This window comes from Nicotiana sylvestris, chromosome 1 (genome assembly GCF_000393655.2).
Source record: "Nicotiana sylvestris chromosome 1, ASM39365v2, whole genome shotgun sequence".
Lineage (NCBI taxonomy): Eukaryota > Viridiplantae > Streptophyta > Magnoliopsida > Solanales > Solanaceae > Nicotiana > Nicotiana sylvestris.
The window spans coordinates 4525691-4545136 of record NC_091057.1 but is presented as its reverse complement, the minus strand read 5'-3'; the positions used below and the strand labels follow the sequence as shown (position 1 = coordinate 4545136).

Here is a 19446-nt window from a genome sequence, read left to right as displayed (position 1 = left end):
GAATCGGATCGGATTAAAATATACCAATCCGAATCCGATTCAAAATCCGAAATTTTGAAAAACACAATCTGAAATCCGATCCAATCCGAAATCAAAAATCCGAAATTGAATGAATTGGTTCGGATTTCGGATATCCGATCCGAATGAACAACCCTGCTTGACATGTATCTTTGTTTGACATGCTGGTTAGGTTCCTGGTTTTGCTTTAAGAGGTCGAACTAGAACATATTTTTGACAATATTTGAAGAGCCTCTTGTTAAAAAATGTAGTTAAGTAGAACTGAGCTCCTCTTCTAACTTAAAGACTCCACAAAAGTAATGCACTAAGACTATTACTCATTTAGAAATATGATAATTAACGTTATTTATTTTACACTCTTATGTAAATATCTACATTTACGAGGGTACTGATATTGCACAAACAAATCTCCTCTTCTGATCATCATAATTTTCTAATTTTCATTCTCTTTTATTAATGAGATCAATCTATAATAGTGAGGATTACCTGTATAGTCCTGCCTACTTCACGAAAAAGTTTTGAACTCTTACTTTATTTTTTCCTATTCATAATTATAAATAAGAACCATAATTCCGACAATGATTACTAATATTAACAAAATAGAAGTAAGTGGATCGATCAAATATCAAATTCCAAAAAAGGATTATTATCGGTGATCCAATGATATACATATTAATAAAAAAGAAATGCTATTTATTTATCCTTGCTAAATGCAGGTCATTGCTTAATGATTTAGGAGGGCTACATGTGTGCAACACATCTTCAAAAAAGCCAATATTGCGGCTGATAAAAAGACAACTCGGTGCACTAAGCTCCCGTTATGCTCGGGGTCCGAGAAAAGACCGGACCACAAGGGTGTAATGTGATTACGATGCTACTACTTTATTTTCCCACCTTCGTTATGACTATTATGTTAATGACCCTTCAAATCAGGCACTAAGGATGGGATAGCTCGCAAAGGATGGGCTTTGGCTAAGGTTATACCAAATTTCTCCTCCATGTTTAATTCTTGTGCCTCGATGCCAACTTCAAGCTTCCAATTGAAGGAATTCAAGAGTGAACCCAACATTACTTGAACCATTCTTAATGCTAATGGTAAGCCAGGGCATATTCTTCGACCAGCACCAAATGGAATCAATTCAAAATCTTTCCCTCGCATGTCCAAATCCAAGTTCCAAAACCTCTCGGGTCTAAACACTAAAGGGTCCTTCCAAAAAGTAGAATCTCGACCAATGGCCCACGCGTTTACTAGTACCTGTGAGCCCTTCGGGATAATATAGTCACACAGTTCAACGTCTTGCTCCACTTTTCGCGGGACAAGTAACGGAAATGGTGGGTGCATTCTTAAGGTTTCCTTGATAATGCATTGCAAGTAAGGAAGTTGGGAAACATCAGCTTCTTCTACTATTTTTCCTTTTCCAATGACTTCTCCAAGCTCAACTTGTGCTTTTCTCATAATCTCAGGTTGTCTAAGCATTTCTGCCATTGCCCATTCCAATGTGCTTGTTGTTGTATCAGTCCCCGCACCAAATAGGTCCTGTAAATGTACATTTGCATTCCAATATGATTGGTGAATACAAGGCAATGCACACAGAGGAAGTAGCGCAAAACAGAACATATAATAACCAGAGGCGGACCTATGCTATACAGAGAGGGGTCACCATTACCCGTATAATTCAGTAAAATTCTATGTATACATGTATATGTCTTTAGAAATAGTGATATATTAGTAGTGGACACTCTATTTACAAAGCAGATATTGGTTAAATCCAAAAGTGCGCCGACGACCTTCAAATCCTAGTTCGCCTCTGATTTTATAACCTCAGCTACTAAAAGAAACTATCATAAACTATCTTTTACTATATACACATTTATTTTTTATATTAATAGTCCACAGGATAAAAGAGAAGAGCACGTACCAGGAACATGGACTTGATGTGATTCTGACCAATCTCTTCAGGATTTTTTGCACTGATGTCGAGGAGCGCTTCCAAAACATCACTCTTTTCACCGCGATTTCTTCTCTTTTCCTTCAATCGCTCGTTGATCAACTCATCAAAAAGCTTAAACAACTTACCAAAACAAATAGTTGTGCGACGCCTTATCCCTTGAGGATCAATCTTTTCAAATATGGGGAAAAAATCAACTAGGTTAGGCTTCCCAACCTCAGTCGTGATGCTCCAAATCACCTCCTTGAGCTCTACCTTTGTATCCAAAAAAGGGTCATAATTTTTTTTATCAATAGTATAGCAATTAATAGCACATTCAATGAACCGTTTGTTATGCACAAAAAGTCACAAAACAACAATAAACTCGGTGTAATCGCACAAGTAGGATTTGGGGAGGGTAGTGTATACACAACCTTTACCTCTACCATGAGAAGGTACAGATCTCAAGGTAGAGATCGAGGCTGATTCTGATAGACCCTTGTAGCAGCAAGCAAATAACACTAGCAAGATAATAAAAAAATCGAAGCGAAAGAAAAAACAACATGGTAATACAAAAATCGAAGAGAGAGAAACAGCCGAACAAAAAGTTAGGAAGAATTAACCTAAATAGCTACTTACCAACTCGCTTAAACTCAAAAAAGCGGCAAATATACAATATGTATATAGTCGTGTATAATTAGTATAATCTATGTATACTGACTAGGAAAAGTAAACAATTAATACTGATTGAAAAAAGTAAATAGTGAATCATGCCGGCTATTTGTATAAAGATTCCAAAAGTTCAAAATGAAGGATCAGCTCTACCTTTGAATCCGAAAAGGGGTCAGCCAAGTCCTTAGAGAAAAGGGTGTTTGATAACAAATTGAGAGAAGTCTTGAAAGCAACTTGACCTACATCCACAGCTTCACCTTGTTGACAACATTTTGCACAATAAGCAAGCAATTCTTTCACCTTTTGAGATCTTAAATGTTGATTTGCATCAAGCCTATTGTAAGATAGGATATTGGTATTCAAGATTCGCCGAAGCGTTCGCCATTGAGTACAGACAGGAAGCCATGGCACAGAGAATTTGTAATGATTGTGTGCTTGAAGTGCATCAGGAATAAATCTAGTTGAAAAGGCTAAGTCTTGTTTCTGAAGGACTTGTTTTGCCATGGCTGATGAAGAAATGACAATTGTAGTTATTTGGCCAAGTTTTAAACTCATGATTGGACCATAGATTTTTGCAAGATTGGCTAGTGATTTATGAGGTTTTGCACCTAATAAGTGAAGGTTTCCTATGATTGGCCATGGTGTTGGCCCTGGTGGAAGTTTTTTGCTGTGTATTTTTGGTAGAACAAAAAGCAAACTGCAGGTAAAAATTGATCCCAACACATAAAGTATATAGTAATCCATGCTGCGTAAGAATTTTGCAGCTCTACCTGATTAAAAGAAGATGCTACTATTACTAATTGTGCAATATAAAACATACCAGGTGCTCCCAAAAATTCTTTTCTTTTTGGGTCAAAGTTGGCTGTCTGGCTCTCAAGTAACTTAGGTTGGTTAGTCCATTTTCTCTATAGTAAAATAATTGAAACTTTTTTTATAATCGTTGCACGTACTCCAACTAAATCTATGGGATACCTTGGTACCTTCGACCAACACATATATCGAGTAACTCTATCCTTTAAAGCTTGAATAGATGAAAATAAATCATTTAGTGTTTTTGCTTCTGATGAAATTTGGACTTGAGACCTCATGTAAAACAGATAAGTAATGAGGTTTTTTATTTGGTAATAAACTGAAAACGGACAAGCAAATCACCATTTTCGTTGCTTTCTATTATGAAATAATAAAGAAAGCATTTACTCCTTTAAAATATCCCTTTAAACAGCCCAACCATTTGGATGCAGAACTCTTCTCATGCTCCTATTAATCTATTATGACTAGCATAGTGTGAAAGAGACATGAAGAGAGAAAAACTATTTGTCTTTTTGACGAAACTCAATATACAACGAGATACATGTATCATTATAAGTTCTTAGTCAATTTTATAATGTATGCCACACATTTTTTTTACAAGAATACAAAATAATCTTAATAAAACAAAGTACATCAATGAGGCACTAGTTGATAAGCTGGCTAATTCTTTGCTTGGTGTTTTCCATCATTACCTTTTTGCCTAAAAAAACCAATATAAAACAAATTAAACATAAAATACCCGAAAGATGTATAATATATGTATATTCCATGTATAATATGTAAGTATGACCGCATATAATCAGTCTAAAATCTACATATACCGACTAGAAAAAATAAACAGAAATCTGACCAGCTATTTAGGTAAAGATCCCTAAAATTACGACCAGGACCAATTACTAACACTCCCACCATAGTGCGACCAGAATTGCTCGAAAGATTAACATAACTGCTTATCCAACCGCTTCAACTAAAAATAGATGACATAAAACAATGCATAACAACATATAATTGGTACATAATCAGAGGCGAACCCAGGAATTTAATGCGATGGGAGCACAATATTCTGTTCAATTAGTGCACCCTAAAGGCTTTTAACCTTAAGGGTGCCAAATAATTTAAATTAATTATTTTCAAGGTACACACACACACACACACACACACACACACACACACATATATATATATATATATATATATATATATAACCATAGGTCCGCCTCTGTATATAATCTATGTATATCGACTAGGAAAAGTAATCAGCGCGGCTATTTAGGTAAAGACCCTACCAACTTGAGAGGGTGGAGTCAACAACTAAAAGCCCAAACATACAAGGCTCATAGAGACAGAATTGGAGTGAGGCGAGGAATTCAATTTGCAAATGATCATGAGTTTCACAAATTGCAATTATAGGTAACTCAAGGTCACTTTCACAAATTCGCGCTCTATATTCTTGGGGCTTGAAAATTTACAATTGAGTTCAGAATCATTGTTGATTATTTCAATATAAGTCGATGTTTTTTTCCTTCTTTATGAAACCTGCAATTCTCTTAACTGAGCAAGAATTTTCAAGTCAAATCACTATATATATAATGTGATTCTTCCGAAAAAAATTAAAAAGTTCATCCGAACCGACTTCCACCCTTCTAAATCCGCCCGTGGGCGCAAGGCATTATTTAACCAGAAATATTATCTCTGGAAAGATAAAACTATATAATACTATAGTTAGTTGTTTTTAATGATTTTATCCTGTTACCAAAAGGGTGGGGTATTTATTATTGGGCAAAGGGTCAAAATTGCCCCTCTACTATTGTTTATTGGTTACTTGTGCCACCACTTATACTTTTCGTCCATTTTTGTTCCTACCGTTAATGAAGTTTTAAAAATTACCCCTAACCCTAACGTTTTGACACTGTGGCAGCTGACCCCCTCAATTTTTTCTATGTCAGCTGCCATGTCAGCTGCCATGTCAGCTGTCAAGTCATTAATAAACCCCACCAAGTTAAAACCCCACAGACCCCATTTCAGTTGAGCTCAACGAATAACAAGAGCCTTCACCACCGACATCATTGCCGTCATCGCCGCCTCTAACCGAGCAGCCATCACCTCCGATGGAAAAGTCTCAAAATCTTCAGCGGAGAAAGAGTGGTACCAGACTATTCCACCAAATTTCAGGCCATTCCACCATGCCAATCGTCATCCCCAAACCTCTGCAACTCTCCGATGAGCACCAGGTGGCCGGAAATGGAGTTCCGGCCGTCCAAATCGACCAAAACCAATGCGAAATGATTTATGCTGATGAGGAGATTGCTCCTAACACCTCAAACGACAACAACAACGGGCCAATCTTCTCGAATCTGAAGAAAACAAATTCTGCAGAGTCGACCATGCCAAGTGCTCGACAAAATGCCAAAGTCAGGGGAAAACACGCACACATACATAGATCTTACAAACATAAGAAAAAGGGGTAGAAGCAGCTCCACCACCAGTATCTTGTCGGTGATAGAGTAACAACCACAAAAATTATTGTCTATGATTTCAATGTACAGATATGTACTCTGTAAAAATTCTCTTAATACTGCCATGTCCCGCAAGAATTTTCTCTTTGATTCTTTTCTTCAAAATTAAAAATTGCCCTCAAATTTCATACATGTATAATCTATGCGTCTGAAATGGTGTCAATATATAGGATACACATATAACATACTAGCATTTAGTAACCCATTAATTGAAAATATGTGCTGAAATTTTTCACTTTCAGTAGATTCATCTAAATTTCGACCAATGCTAACATATACCAAAGTACGAGATGCACTGTGCATATTTTAAACGGTGAAGATTTTGAGGAGAAACATTTTTGTGTGTGATTTAAACGAATCAAGTTGGGGATTTTTAGGGTGGCTGTGTGGATGAGCAAATGTGGAGATGGTGAAAATGGTAGTGTTACATTGTGACAGTGGTTGAAGAGGGGTAGAAGAAATAGAGGGAAAGGGGTAAATGGGTTGGGTGGTGAGAAGGCGAGGGAGTGTGAGGGAGAAGAAGATGATAATATTTTAATAAGAAAAGGGCTGACATAGAAGCTGACATGGAAAAAATTGAGGAGGTCAGGTGCCACAGTGTCAAAACGTTAGGGTTAGGGGTAATTTTTAAAACTTCATTAACGGTAGGGACAAGAATGGACGAAAAGTGTAACGGGTGACACAAGTAACCAATAAACAATAGTAGAGGGGCAATTTTAACCATTTTCCCTTTATTATTTAATAATACTCCCTCCGTCTCATACTATTTGCTGTGCTTTCTAAAAATAGTTGTCTCAAATTAGTTATTATTTTAGAAGTTCAAGCCAAAATAAATTATATTTTTCCCATTTTACCCTTAATTATAATTGTCCTGAAGATAGAGATAACACTTAAATAGAATAAATATTCAATGAATAGAGATTATATCTTAAGATATTAATAAGAATAAAACAATCAAACCCTCCTCCTAATTAAGTATTTCTTAAGTAGAAATATGACAGATAATTTGAGACGTAGTTATGTATTGTATAAAAGTTGCTAGCAACGGGGGATGGTGACTGACTTGTCCATTTTCAGTTTTCTGATTATTAAATGCACGATCCAAATCAAACACACACTCTACTTTGTGACTGACAGAAGAGGAACTTAAAGCATCTTTCCATTTTTCAAAGTTGAAGAAAGGGTGTGAGAGGGGCATAATGGATTACTATACCCTTGTGTTAGGATCAATTTTTGCCTTGAGTTTTCTTTATATTCTAGCCATAATATGCAGCAAAAAACTTCTACCAGGGCCAACACCATGGCCAATTATTGGAAACCTTCACTTATTAGGTCAAAAACCTCATATATCACTAGCCAATCTTGCAAAAATCTATGGTCCAATTATGAGTTTAAAACTTGGCCAAATTACTACTATTGTCATTTCTTTTCCAACCATGGCAAAACAAGTCCTTAAAAATCAAGATCAAGCATTTTCAACTAGATTTAATCCTACCTACAAGCTCATAACCATTACAAATTTTTTGTGGCATGGCTTCCTGTTTGTCCTCAATGGCGAACGCTTCGACGAATCTTGAACACCAACCTCCTCTCTTCCAATAGGCTTGATGCAAATCAACATTTAAGATCTCAAAAGGTGAAAGAATTTCTTGCTTATTGTGCAAAATGTAGTCAAGAAGGTGAAGTTGTGGATATAGGTCAAGTTGCTTTCAAGACTAGTCTCAATTTGATGTCCAATACCCTTTTCTCCAAGGACTTGGGTGACCCTTTTTCGGATTCAAAGGTAATTCTGATCAATAACTTGTAATAACTCGACCCCTCTTTTTGACTTTATGTGTACTAAACGGCACATTCAGGGGCGAAGCTACAAACTATTAAGGGCGGTCAAAACTGACCACCATTCGTCAAAAAATTACATTATGTATATAAATACAATATTATATTTTAAAGATATATAACATATATTTATTGAATAAAAAATTTCACTTCTTTTAAGTTTGAACATCCTTAGAGAAATTTCTGGCTTGCGACTGGATGCATTAACTATGTTTTTTGGATTTAAAGGTTGAGTTGAAGGATGTGATTTGGAACACTATGGCTGACGTTGGGAAGCCTAACCTAGTAGACATTTTCCCTATACTTGAAAAGATTGATCCCCAAGGGATAAGGCGTCATGTAACATTTCATTTTGGTAAATTAGTTAAACTTTTTGATGGTTTGATCAACGAGCGATTGGAGGAAAAGAGTAGATTTAGCAGTGCAAAGACTGATGTTTTAGAAGAATTTCTCAAAATCAGCGAAGAAAACCCTAAAGAGATCAATCACAATCACATCATGTCCATGTTCCTGGTTCGTTCTCTTCTCATTTATATTTTATTTTCCTTTCATGTGTCTTGTATTCATATTAGGAGTGATTCCTACCAGGATTCTTATATTCTCAAGCTCCAACCAGAGACCTATGGTTAAGTGGAGGGATTATATTTACATCTTTCTTCAATTTCATGCCTTAAATTTGTTGACCAGCCAAGTAATGAGCTGAAATGGGCATAATATAGTTTTACTTGATTGATAATTGAAAAAAATAGAAATTTGAAAAGTTCTAGAAAATATACATGTGACTATCCTAGAAGTTCGAAACATAAAGAATGTAGGTTTATGGTATATAGCGAAGTAAAGTTTAAAATACTAGAACCTGTACCATCTTCGTAGGGATCATTGAATAGCTGGATTAGACTGTCAATATTTTTTTTTAAATTTAAACATACTCCATATATAGTTTTATCTTGTATATTGGTAGAATGGTAGTTGTACCCGATGCATGGTTAAGAAAACATGACCCCTCATACTTGTACTGGCGAAGGTAGCAGATACTCGTGGAATTAGTCGAGTTACCCGCAAACTGATCCGGACACCATAGTTATACAAGAAATAGTTAAGAAAACATTATGTGCTTGTCATTTAAAATGCCTTTTAAGTAATTTTGAGTGAATTACAAATGTTACAGGACCTATTTGGTGGTGGTGGTGGTGGTGGGGGGGGGACTGAGACAACCACAAGCACATTAGGATGGGCAATGCCAGAAATAATTAGACAACCTGAAATAATGAAAAAAACACAAACTGAGCTTGCAGAAGTCATTGGAAAAGGAAAAATAGTAGAAGAAGCTTGTTTACTGTAAAAATGGTAACAACAATTAAATTTATAAATGAGATTCTAAAAAAATATGATCTATTTTTATGCTAATTGTTTAGAGCAGTTGATGCTAAGAATATGAAGTTTATGGCAAAATACGAGCTAGAAATGGAGCGATAACCAAGCCTAAAGGCTTACTGTCCGGGCTTGTTTACCAAGGGGATACATGCTAAAACGGGGAGTTGAACGAACCGAGAAACCTGCTTCCCGAGTGTAGGATTAGTCTATGAGGGGCCTCGGGGTCGATGCCCGGCCCGATCTCAAGTTATCAGGGTCAATATCTGGCTCGAGTTCGAGGTGTCGGGGGTAGTCGGGGATGGAATAACAGTTAAGATATGATCATACAAGGCTATCTATGATCAATATCAGGAAATAAATGAAGAACAAATGAGGAAACGATAAAATGGTCTCGAGCGAATAAGAACAAGCGAGTTAGAGAGAATAGAGAGAGAGAGAGAGAGAGAGAGTATTGCACTTGAGTAGAATGGTTGGAGCTCTGCTTACAGGGGGTTACCGACTCCTCTTTTATAAGAGGGGGGAGCCCAAACTTAATACAAGATACGTTGCATAAAAAATGAAATGGGATGGGACAACCAGCTAGCTTTATGACGTATGCATAGGCCGATGTCGAGCTACTCAAATAGACCTAGTCGACCTCGGATGCATTCCTCGGGAGATTCTTGCATTCGTCGGGACTTCGGTTGGCATTATCCTCGGCAAGGCATCGACAGATCTTGAGGGAAGTGACTGGCTCGAGATCCCGGGCCTCCAGGTCACCCTCCGAAGCATTTTGTCAAGGAGAAATCGGCGTCCCAGATTTCACCGCACACAAGCTGATGTTTCCCAACTTCCTTACTTGAAATGCATTATCAAAGAAACCTTAAGAATGCACCCACCCGCTCCGTTCTTAATCCTACGTAAAGTGGAGCAGGATGTTGAACTGTGTGACTACATCATCCTGAAAGGGTCACAAGTACTAGTAAAGGTGTGGGCGATTGGTCGAGATTCTACTTCTTGGGAGGATCCTTTAGTGTTTAAACCTGAGAGGTTTTGGAGTTCGGATGTGGATATGCGAGGGAAAGATTTTGAATTGATTCCATTTGGTGCTGGTTGAGAATATGCCCGGGCTTTCCAATGGCATTAAGAATGGTTCCAGTAATGTTGGGCTCGCTATTGAATTCCTTCAATTGGGAGCTCGAAATAGGAATTGCACCAAAAGACATAAATATGGAGGAAAAGTTTGGTTTCACCTTAGCCAAAGCCCATCCTTTGTGAGCTATTCTATTCTCGATTTAGAGTATCGTATTATATTATTACTTTAAATGCAATATTTCTTGTGATTCTTATAGTAAAATAAGAAGGTTATGATGATTAAAAGAGGAGATTGTTGTGCAATCTCAATTTCCTCATAAATGTAGCAATGTTCAAATGTCAAAGATCTATGTGTTCAACCAAAAATTTGAGTCTTTGATCAAAGCTAAAAAGAAATTCGGGTTACTGATAATCAGGAGACGGAAATAAAATATTTTTGAGAATGATGGTAAAGAAGTAAATAATTTTGTATTTCAGTAAGATTCCAATAGTCTTCCGTATCCTTACAGATGGTGAGTTCTTCTCCTTTTATAGCTAATCCTAGGAGAAGATGTAATGCCTTTGTCTTAATGAGGCAATTATGAGCAATAAATGACATTAAAAGAAACGTTACACAATCATTTCTTTTTAAATCAAATATTCTAACGTATTTGATATTTAATGTTGTATTTAAACTCTTTTACGTCATCAGATTCGTATCTTCAACTTCTTCCGATCTTCGGTCTTTAGATGACTTGGATAGGTACGAGACTCGTACCTATTTTAGTAACGGCCCGCACCTATGTTGCTTTCTTTTTCCCTTATCTGTTGTCACCCGTGCCTCTTGGCTATTTATTGTGTTTTGACCGTTTGACCAGTCCACGTGTCATGCCACGTTACCTATAATGTAAATTCAGTTTTTTTCCAATACAGATAGTCCCCCCACTTTCCATTTATTTATCTAGTAAATAATTGGGAAGTGGATCTTCATAAAAAGGGATTTTTTGCCGTAATTAATATTATGACAAATACTGACGCTTCAATTGTCCCTTCCATTTAATGCTTTACATACGTGTCACCTTCTGATTGATTCTGCAATTCTACCCCTTTTTTCGAGACTTCTTCATTCACACTATTCACTAAATGATAATTGCCTTTATTATAGGCTTTCCTTCATTGCACTTCTAAGTTTGACAGTTGTCATTATAAGCATTTTAACCCTCTTTCGTTTACCTTCTTCTTCATAGATCTTCAACAATCAATTTCTTACTTACTTGTATTTTCTCTCCCTTTCAGTACATCCTTCTTCAACAATGTCATCTCCAAACCCTAACCCTAGAAAAGTTCCAATTCTCGATCACTTCTCCAATGCCCCCACAAGACATAGGAGAGGCAGAGGAGGTAGGTTTCGGAGCTTGGGCCTAGGGTTAGCTCGTGATGGTTTATCTGGTCCTGCTTCTTCTTCTCCTAGTATCGGGAGTTCTATTCCGAAGACCCCTTCTTCTAAAGGTAAAGAAATCCTTGATTCTTCTCAAGAACCTTTAGTCGATGAAATTGTTCCCAGTGATTTGTCTTTTGGGAGTGATAGAACGTCTCTTCAAAGGCAAATTGTAAATTTCGAAAAAGCTGACACTTATCCTTCATTAGTAATCGAGCTTACAATTCCTACCATCAGAAGGGATTGTAACTGGAGCAATAGTCTTCGAATGTCAATTCCTTCCCTAAATCAAAGAATTTCTTCCTTTAGAAATGGTTACTCTTTTGTTTATACTTACCCATTTACTTTGGGTTTTAATCCTCCGGTTGACCCAGTCATTATTAATTTTTGCCATTTCTTTAAAATCTGTTTGGCCCAAGTCGGTCCCCTAGTGTGGAGAGCAGTGGCTTGTCTGAGGTACTTATCTGCCAAAGCCAATGTCGACTTCACCCTTTCTTACCTTATTCATTTATACCATCCCAATTTAATGCGCCATGGGGTTTTTACCTTAACTGCAAGAAGTAAAAAGGTTTTGGTAAGCCCTGAAGATGACAGGGATCGTGGATGGTACACCCGTTACGTTGCTGTACGTACGGTGGACTTGCTTGGTGAAACAAATATTCCCTTCCCTGAGAAGTGAAATTTTGCACGTAAGTTTCCTTTTATTTACCGCACCTATTTTTGAGAATTCTGATTCTTTTTCTCACTTAGTCTCTTTTTTGGTTTTTTGTAGCAACCACGGGAGATGTGGAACTTATTCCTGACTTCCGTGGTTGGGTAGATTCAATTTTGAAGATTGCTCCTAAGGATCAAAGAACATGGAAATCAATTTCATCTTTACATGGCTGGAAGGTGAAAACACATGGTATGTCCCTTTTTACATGTTTTTTTTCCTTTTACATGTTAAACACCTTTTTCTTAGTGTTGATTATTTATCCTTCTTTTGATCAGGATTTGGTGTTAGAGGAATGACAGCTGAAGTAGCTATGGCCATTCGCATGTCTCCTAATGCTGCACTTGATTTGAACAAGGCTCGAGCTTTGCTTCCCAAAAGGAAAGCTATAGGAGAAAGTTCTGAGAATGAGGAAGAGGAAGATACCTCTTTAATTATCAGGCCAAGAGTTAGGAGACGAGTCATTAATAATGATGAAATTGAGGATACCCCTGCTCAAACTTCATCCACCGAGTCTGTTTTGATTTATTCTGACGAGGACACCGTGCCAAAAGATACTAATGAATTAACTCAGCGTCTTTTTGATAGTATTTTGAGAGTGGCGAGCTCGGCCCTGTTTTTGATGAAGCTCCTCTCTCCTCATTCATTCCTATTTCCTCCATTCCTTTGCCAGTTTCAACTGCACCTACTTCCGTTCCTGTGTTGGTTTCTTCATCTTCTCCTTCCATCCCTTCTTTGACTCCTATGGCTCTTGCTGCTGTGTTTACCTTTTCTACTACTCCACCTTCCATGCTCCTCCTCCCTTCGTTCATCATACAGAGGCGGGTTCTAGCAGTAGAACCATGGCTATGAGAAGTGTTACTCTTGAGATTCCTGCCAACCATAGCCTTTTGAGAAAGACTGGTAGAGCTGATGTTTGGCTCGAGCCTCTAATCGGTGATATTGAGAAGAAGAAGATGGAGAGCCACAGCTGCCTGACTCTGATGAATGACATAGTTCATTCTACTTTGAAGGTATTTTTCCTTTACCAACAAGTTTTTTGTTTTTAATCTACAAATCCTCATTTCTATGAGTTGTCTCTGTAGGCTAACCTCATTGGTACCGAATTGATGGGAAGAATTTCCCTTCTGGAAAGAAAAACCCGTGAGTCTGAAAAATCCATCCATGAAGCCGAGGAAATAGCTAGGGGAGCCCAGCTTGAAGCAGCTAATTGGAAAGAACAGTTTGAGAATGCTCAGGGGACCATAGAGGAGTTGCAAGAAAGTAGAAATCTCCTGGAGCAGCAAAAACGTGGTTTGACTTTTGAACTAGCTACTGCCAAGGCTTCTTCAAGCCAATTTAAAAGAGATAAAGAGCTTTTGGAGTGCTCATTGTCAGAACAATTATCAAAGGCTAGTGAAAAAGTCAGGGAGCTTAAGGCACTTTTAGCCAAGAAAGAAGAGTATGCAGGAGAATTAGTGCAAAGCTTGACTCAAGCTCAAGCTGACTTACAGACCTCCTCTGACGAGATTCGAGCTTTGAAGAGTTCTCATGCCTCCCTTGAAGCTTCCCTTGATTCCCATTTAGCTGAACATCAAATATTGAAGAATGATCTTGCTATGTGGGAAAGGGAGTATGGACTTCTGGAGGAGAACTTCAACATAGAGGTGAGTTGGGCTTTCCTGAAATCTCGCCGTGATGCTTTGATGGAAGCTGCTCAGGAAAGCTTCGATTTGCAATCTGAATTAGCCAAAGTCTTAGACACTATCGAGAAAGTCAACAACCTGTTGATACTCCTTCTCCTGCACTTGAAGCTCCTGGAACGGAAGAACTTTTAAATGAAGAAGTGGCTACTGCAGCAATTGGGGTTGCAATTCCGGCACCCGAGGCTGAAACTTCTATGACACAGTCCATGGAAGCTGAAGCTCCTGTGATTCTTGCTTCCCTCGGTGATTTCAACATTCCAAGCCCAATTAAAATTGCTCCTGAAAATGAAATTGCAACTTCTGATGTTCCAACCCCTTCAGTGACTAGCTGAAAATGAAATTGTTGTTTTGTTTTTATTAATTGGTGGTGTTATCCCTTGGCAACTTTAAGGGATCTTTTGACGAAGTCCCCAGTTATCATAATGGGGCATTTGTAAAAAACAAATATTTTGCTGACTAAGTTTGTACTTAGTCTTTTATATTAAGAAGTTTTTATTGGTACTTCTGTATATTTTCTTGCCCATTTATCTAGGACTTATAGAATAACTTAGCATTTTTATCCTTTTAAAATGCTTTATGATTCTTCTCATGGATTATCAACATGAGGCTTATAAAAGAGGGCCCTTTTATTTTATCGACACTTAATGAAGAAGACGTCTCAACTTCATAATGGTGTTATAATACGATGAAAGAAATAGGAATACACACGTTTTGTATGAAACAACTTTGGCAAGTTTTTATTCATGAACTTTAACAAGTGTTTGACTATTACATGTATTACAATACATCTACAACTTTCTCGTAACTGTTTTTCTTGTAACAGATTTGTACATAACATAGAATAAACAAGGTTTTTCTTCATAACCTATTTCAGTACATAGTCATGACCCTATCTTTATATATTAAGAAGGGTTTGAGAGGTGACTTTGTTTATGAGTTTGAGAGATGACTCTGTTGTTCTCATGAATGCTGAAGACTTCGTAACTTTTTCTCAACACTTGTCTCTTTATGGCCAACTTTTGTTCGATATTCGTATCTGTTTCTCTACACATATCTGTGTACAATATATAGTCCCCCAAGTATTTGAGCGGTGAAGTATGAAGCCTCGAGCACTTGTTTATTTCTTTTACTTTGGCCTTTTTCCTGAAATAGAAAGATATACGGGACTCAGAGGTGCGATTATAGATAAAGACTGCCTAACTCATGTGTATTTCCATCAGATTAATTGTAACCCTGGGCTGGGAATTTAAGAATACTCCATTTTGCCTTACAGGTTGTGACTCATCATTTGGCACGAGTTAGGGTGTTTTGCCTAGCATCTAAAATCGTTAGTAAAACATTAATAATTCAAGAGAGAAATTTTAACATAGTGATACCTGACAGTAGGTACTTTCTCAAAAGTAATATCTTTTTAAATGGACGGCATTCCAATGTGAGGGTAAAACTTTGCCGTCCATTGTCTCCAACTGGTATGCTCCTTTTCCCGCAATGTCAAGGACTTTGTACGGTCCTTCCCATGTTGGACTTAGCTTTCCTGAGTTAGCAGCCTTTGCAGATTGGAACACCTTTTTTAAGCACGAAGTCCCCAATTTTGAAAAATCTGAGGCGTGCTTTCCTATTGCAATATCGTTGAATTACTTGCTTTTGTGCTGCCATTCTTATCAATGCAGCTTCTCTTCTTGCTTCAAGTAAATCAAGGTTGACCCGCATCTCTTCATCATTAGATTCCTCCGTTGCCGGATCGTACCGTGTTCTTGGCTCACCTATTTCAACTGGAATTAAGGCTTCCGCACCATAAACCATTGAAAATGGTGTTTCTCCAGTGCTTGTTTTGGTCGTTGTACGATAAGCCCATAATACTCCAGGTAACACCTCAGGCCAATTACCTTTTGAATCCTGTAACCTCTTCTTCAAGTTGTTGATAATGACTTTGTTAGTAGATTCCGCTTGTCCATTACCCACTGGATGGTATGGCGTAGACGTTATCATTTTAATCTGCCAACTTCGAAGAAATTCTGTGATTTGAGCTCCAGTGAATTGTGGTCCATTGTCACACACGATCTCCTTTGGTGCTCCAAAGCGGCATATTATATTTTGCCATATGAAGTCTTTAACTTCCTTCTCTCGTACCTGTTTAAATGCCCCTGCTTCTACGCATTTAGTGAAATAATCTGTAAGTACAAGTAGAAACTTTACCTGACCTTTTGCTTGTGGAAGTGGACCTACGATATCCATTCCCCATTTCATAAATGTCCACGGGGCTATAACAGGATGTAGTAACTCAGCTGGTCTGTGCATATTATTGCCGTATCTTTGACATTTATCACATTTGGACACGAAACTAGTTGCCTCTTCTTCCATCTTAGGCCAATAATATCCTGTGTGAATTAATGTTCTTACCAGTGACCGTCCTCCTGCGTGATTCCCACAATGTCTTTCGTGCACTTCTCTCATCACATATTCTGTTTGAGAGGGTCCGAGACACCTTGATAGTGGTCCACCGAACATCTTTCGATAAAGATTTCCTTGATATAAGCAATATCGAGCAGCTTTTTTGCGAAGTGCGTGAGCCTTTCCTTTGTCATTAGGCACGGTACCGTGCTGTAAAAGGCAACAATTTCGTTTCTCCAATCCCATGTTAAATGATTAAAATTTACCTCATTTTTATCAGGTTCGAGAACAGAATGAAATAAATGTATGACTGAAGCATTTGTATCGTTTGCTACGTCTGCTGCAGATGCGAGATTAGCTAAAGCATCTGCCTCTACATTCTCATCTCTTGGGATCTGCACTACTTTCCAAGTTTGGAATTGCTTTATTAACTCCCGTACCTTTGCGAGGTATTCTTGCATTCGCATCTCCCTGGCTGTATAAGTCCCCAGCATTTGATTGACCACGAGTTGAGAATCACTCTTGATTATAATATGTGTTATGCCGAGTTCTCGTGCCAATTCTAGACCTGCAATTACAGCCTCATACTCTGCTTCATTGTTAGTTATAGAATGACATTTTATAGCCTGTCTAATAGTCTCACCCGCAGGTGGTACGAGGACTATCCCTAGGACTGCCCCTTTTACATTAGATGAACCATCAGTGAATAAAACCCAAGTCCCCGGGTTTGCACCATTAAAAACTAGTAATTCTTTTTCTGCTTCTAAATGCATCCCCTGGCTAAAATCAGCCACGAAATCAGCTAGTACTTGAGATTTTATAGCGGTCCTGGGTTGATAAACGATTTCGTATTCACTTAGTTCTATAGCCCATTTTGCTAATCTTCCTAAAAGTTTGTGTTTATGCAAAATATTTCGAAGCGGAAAAGCAGTAACTACATTAATGGGATGACATTGAAAATAAGGTCTTAATTTTCTAGATGCCATGATCAAAGCTAATGCTAACTTTTCTAGCTGTGGGTATCGTGTCTCAGCATCCAATAAGGACTTACTTACATAATAAATAGGAGATTGTTTACCTTGGTCCTCACGGACTAAAACAGCACTCATCGTGACTTCAGATACAGCCAGATAGATGAGAAGCTTTTCCCCCACCTTTGGTTTTGCCAATAACGGTGGTTTTGACAAATAAGCTTTCAAATTTCTAAGGGCTTGTTGACAATCTTCATTCCATTCAAAATGATCTTGCTTTTTGAGTGCAGAGAAAAACATAAAACACTTTTCTGAGGATTTAGAAATAAATCTCCCCAGATCTGCAATTCTTCCCGTTAATCTTTGGACTTCCTTTTTATTAGTAAGGATATCAGGGATTTCTTCTATTGCTTTGATCTGAGAAGGATTCACTTCAATACCACGGTTAGAAACAAGAAAACCCAAAAACTTACCTGATGCAACTCCAAATGCACATTTTTCTGGGTTGAGTTTCATATTAAATTTTCGCAAAATTTCAAAAGTAATAGATAGATGAGAAATATGATCATGAGATTGCTGGGTTTTGACGAGCATATCGTCTATATATACCTCCATTGTTTTCCCTAAATGTTCTTGGAACATTTTGGTGACCAACCTTTGATAGGTTGCCCCAGCATTTTTGAGACCAAAGGGCATTACTTTATAACAGTAAGTCCCCCTGTCTGTGATGAAAGAAGTTTTTTCTTCATCACCAGGATCCATTTTAATTTGATTATATCCCGAGTATGCATCTAAAAAACTTAAAAGTTCATGACCTGCGGTTGCATCAATTAGTTGGTCTATATGCGGTAAGGGAAAGGAATCTTTTGGACAGGCTTTATTTAAATCGGTATAATCCACACAAACACGCCACTTACCATTTTTCTTGGGTACGACCACCGTGTTAGCTAACCAATTAGGAACTTTACCTCACAGATCGATCCGATTTTTAATAATTTTTGGACCTCATCCTGAATCACCTGGTTCTTGAAAGCACCTTGCTTTCTTTTCTTTTGCTTTATTGGTGTGAAAGAAGGGTCTTCATTGAGTTTGTCAGTCGTCACATCCGGTGGTATCCCTGTTATATCAGCGTGGGTCCAAGCAAAGCAGTCTATGTTAGCTTTTAAAAATTCGATTATCATACCTCGCATGTCTGAGCTTAAATTGGCTCCGACATAAACCTTCCGTTCAGGCCATTGCTCAAATAATATCACTGCCTCGAGCTCTTCAATTGTTGTTTTGATGCTTTCATTTTCTTCAGGTTCCTGAATTGTATCAGGACTTGAGTCCAAATCTGTCTTTTCTTGTTCAGCTGAAGTTTGATCTTTTGCACCTTCAACTGTTTCCTGTAATTGCTATTTTTCTTTATTTACGGTGCTCGTACTTGTTACAGCGTTGACACTTCTAGCCATCTGCTGATCCCCACGAATTTGGCAAATTCCTCATGTTGATGGGAATTTAATAACTTGATGTAGAGTTGATGGGACAACATCCATATCGTGTATCCATGGTCTCCCCATGATCATATTGTAGGCCATTTCCATATCAACTACCTGAAATTTAGTTTCTTTAACAACACCCGTAGCAAAAGTTGTTAGAATTACCTCTCCTTTTGTTACCATACTTGAATTGTCGAAGCCTGACAAGGTGTGCGCCTTGGGTATCATTTTGTCTTCAGCTTGCATTTCACGTAATACCCTTAGTAGTATAATATTTACGAAACTCCCTGGATAAATCAAAACTCGTTTTACATTAGTATCATGTACAAGTAAATATATTACCAGAGCGTCATTATGTGGAGTTGTCACTCCTTTGGTATCTGCGTCATCGAACGAAATACTTTCATTTTCTAAGACCTGCCGCACCCGTTTCCCGTGTGTAATTGTTACCTTAGAAACCTTGTTGTAGGCTGTGTAGGTTTTGCCGTGAATATCTTCTCCCCCACTTATCACATTCACTGTCCTCTTGGGTGAAGGAGGCTGTGGTGGCTCTTGCCTACTTTT

The 19446-nt window shown here is 37.8% G+C and overlaps 1 protein-coding gene and 1 pseudogene across 1 annotated transcript; one reads left to right on the top strand and one right to left on the bottom strand.

Moving 5' to 3' along the window:
• Positions 1-648: 648 nt before the first annotated feature.
• On the bottom strand, positions 649-3435 carry LOC104241204 (geraniol 8-hydroxylase-like). Its single transcript, XM_009796123.2, has 3 exons — positions 2772-3435; positions 1938-2222; positions 649-1555 (listed from the first exon to the last, which is right to left on the bottom strand). Exons 1-3 carry the CDS (start codon positions 3360-3362, stop codon positions 932-934), a joined length of 1500 nt encoding a protein of 499 aa, XP_009794425.1. The 5' UTR covers positions 3363-3435; the 3' UTR covers positions 649-931.
• A 3708-nt stretch (positions 3436-7143) lies between these two features.
• Positions 7144-10432, top strand: LOC104241210 (geraniol 8-hydroxylase-like; annotated as a pseudogene).
• The last annotated feature ends 9014 nt before the right edge of the window (positions 10433-19446 follow it).

Coding starts and splice junctions, on each gene's coding strand:
- LOC104241204 (XM_009796123.2), bottom strand. CDS start 3,362: ATGGATTACTATATACTTTATGTGTTGGGATCAATTTTTACCTGCAGT. Junction 2,223..2,771: donor ACCCCTTTTCGGATTCAAAG/GTAGAGCTGATC, acceptor TTGGATACAAAG/GTAGAGCTCAAGGAGGTGAT. Junction 1,556..1,937: donor ACATCAAGTCCATGTTCCTG/GTACGTGCTCTT, acceptor GTACATTTACAG/GACCTATTTGGTGCGGGGAC.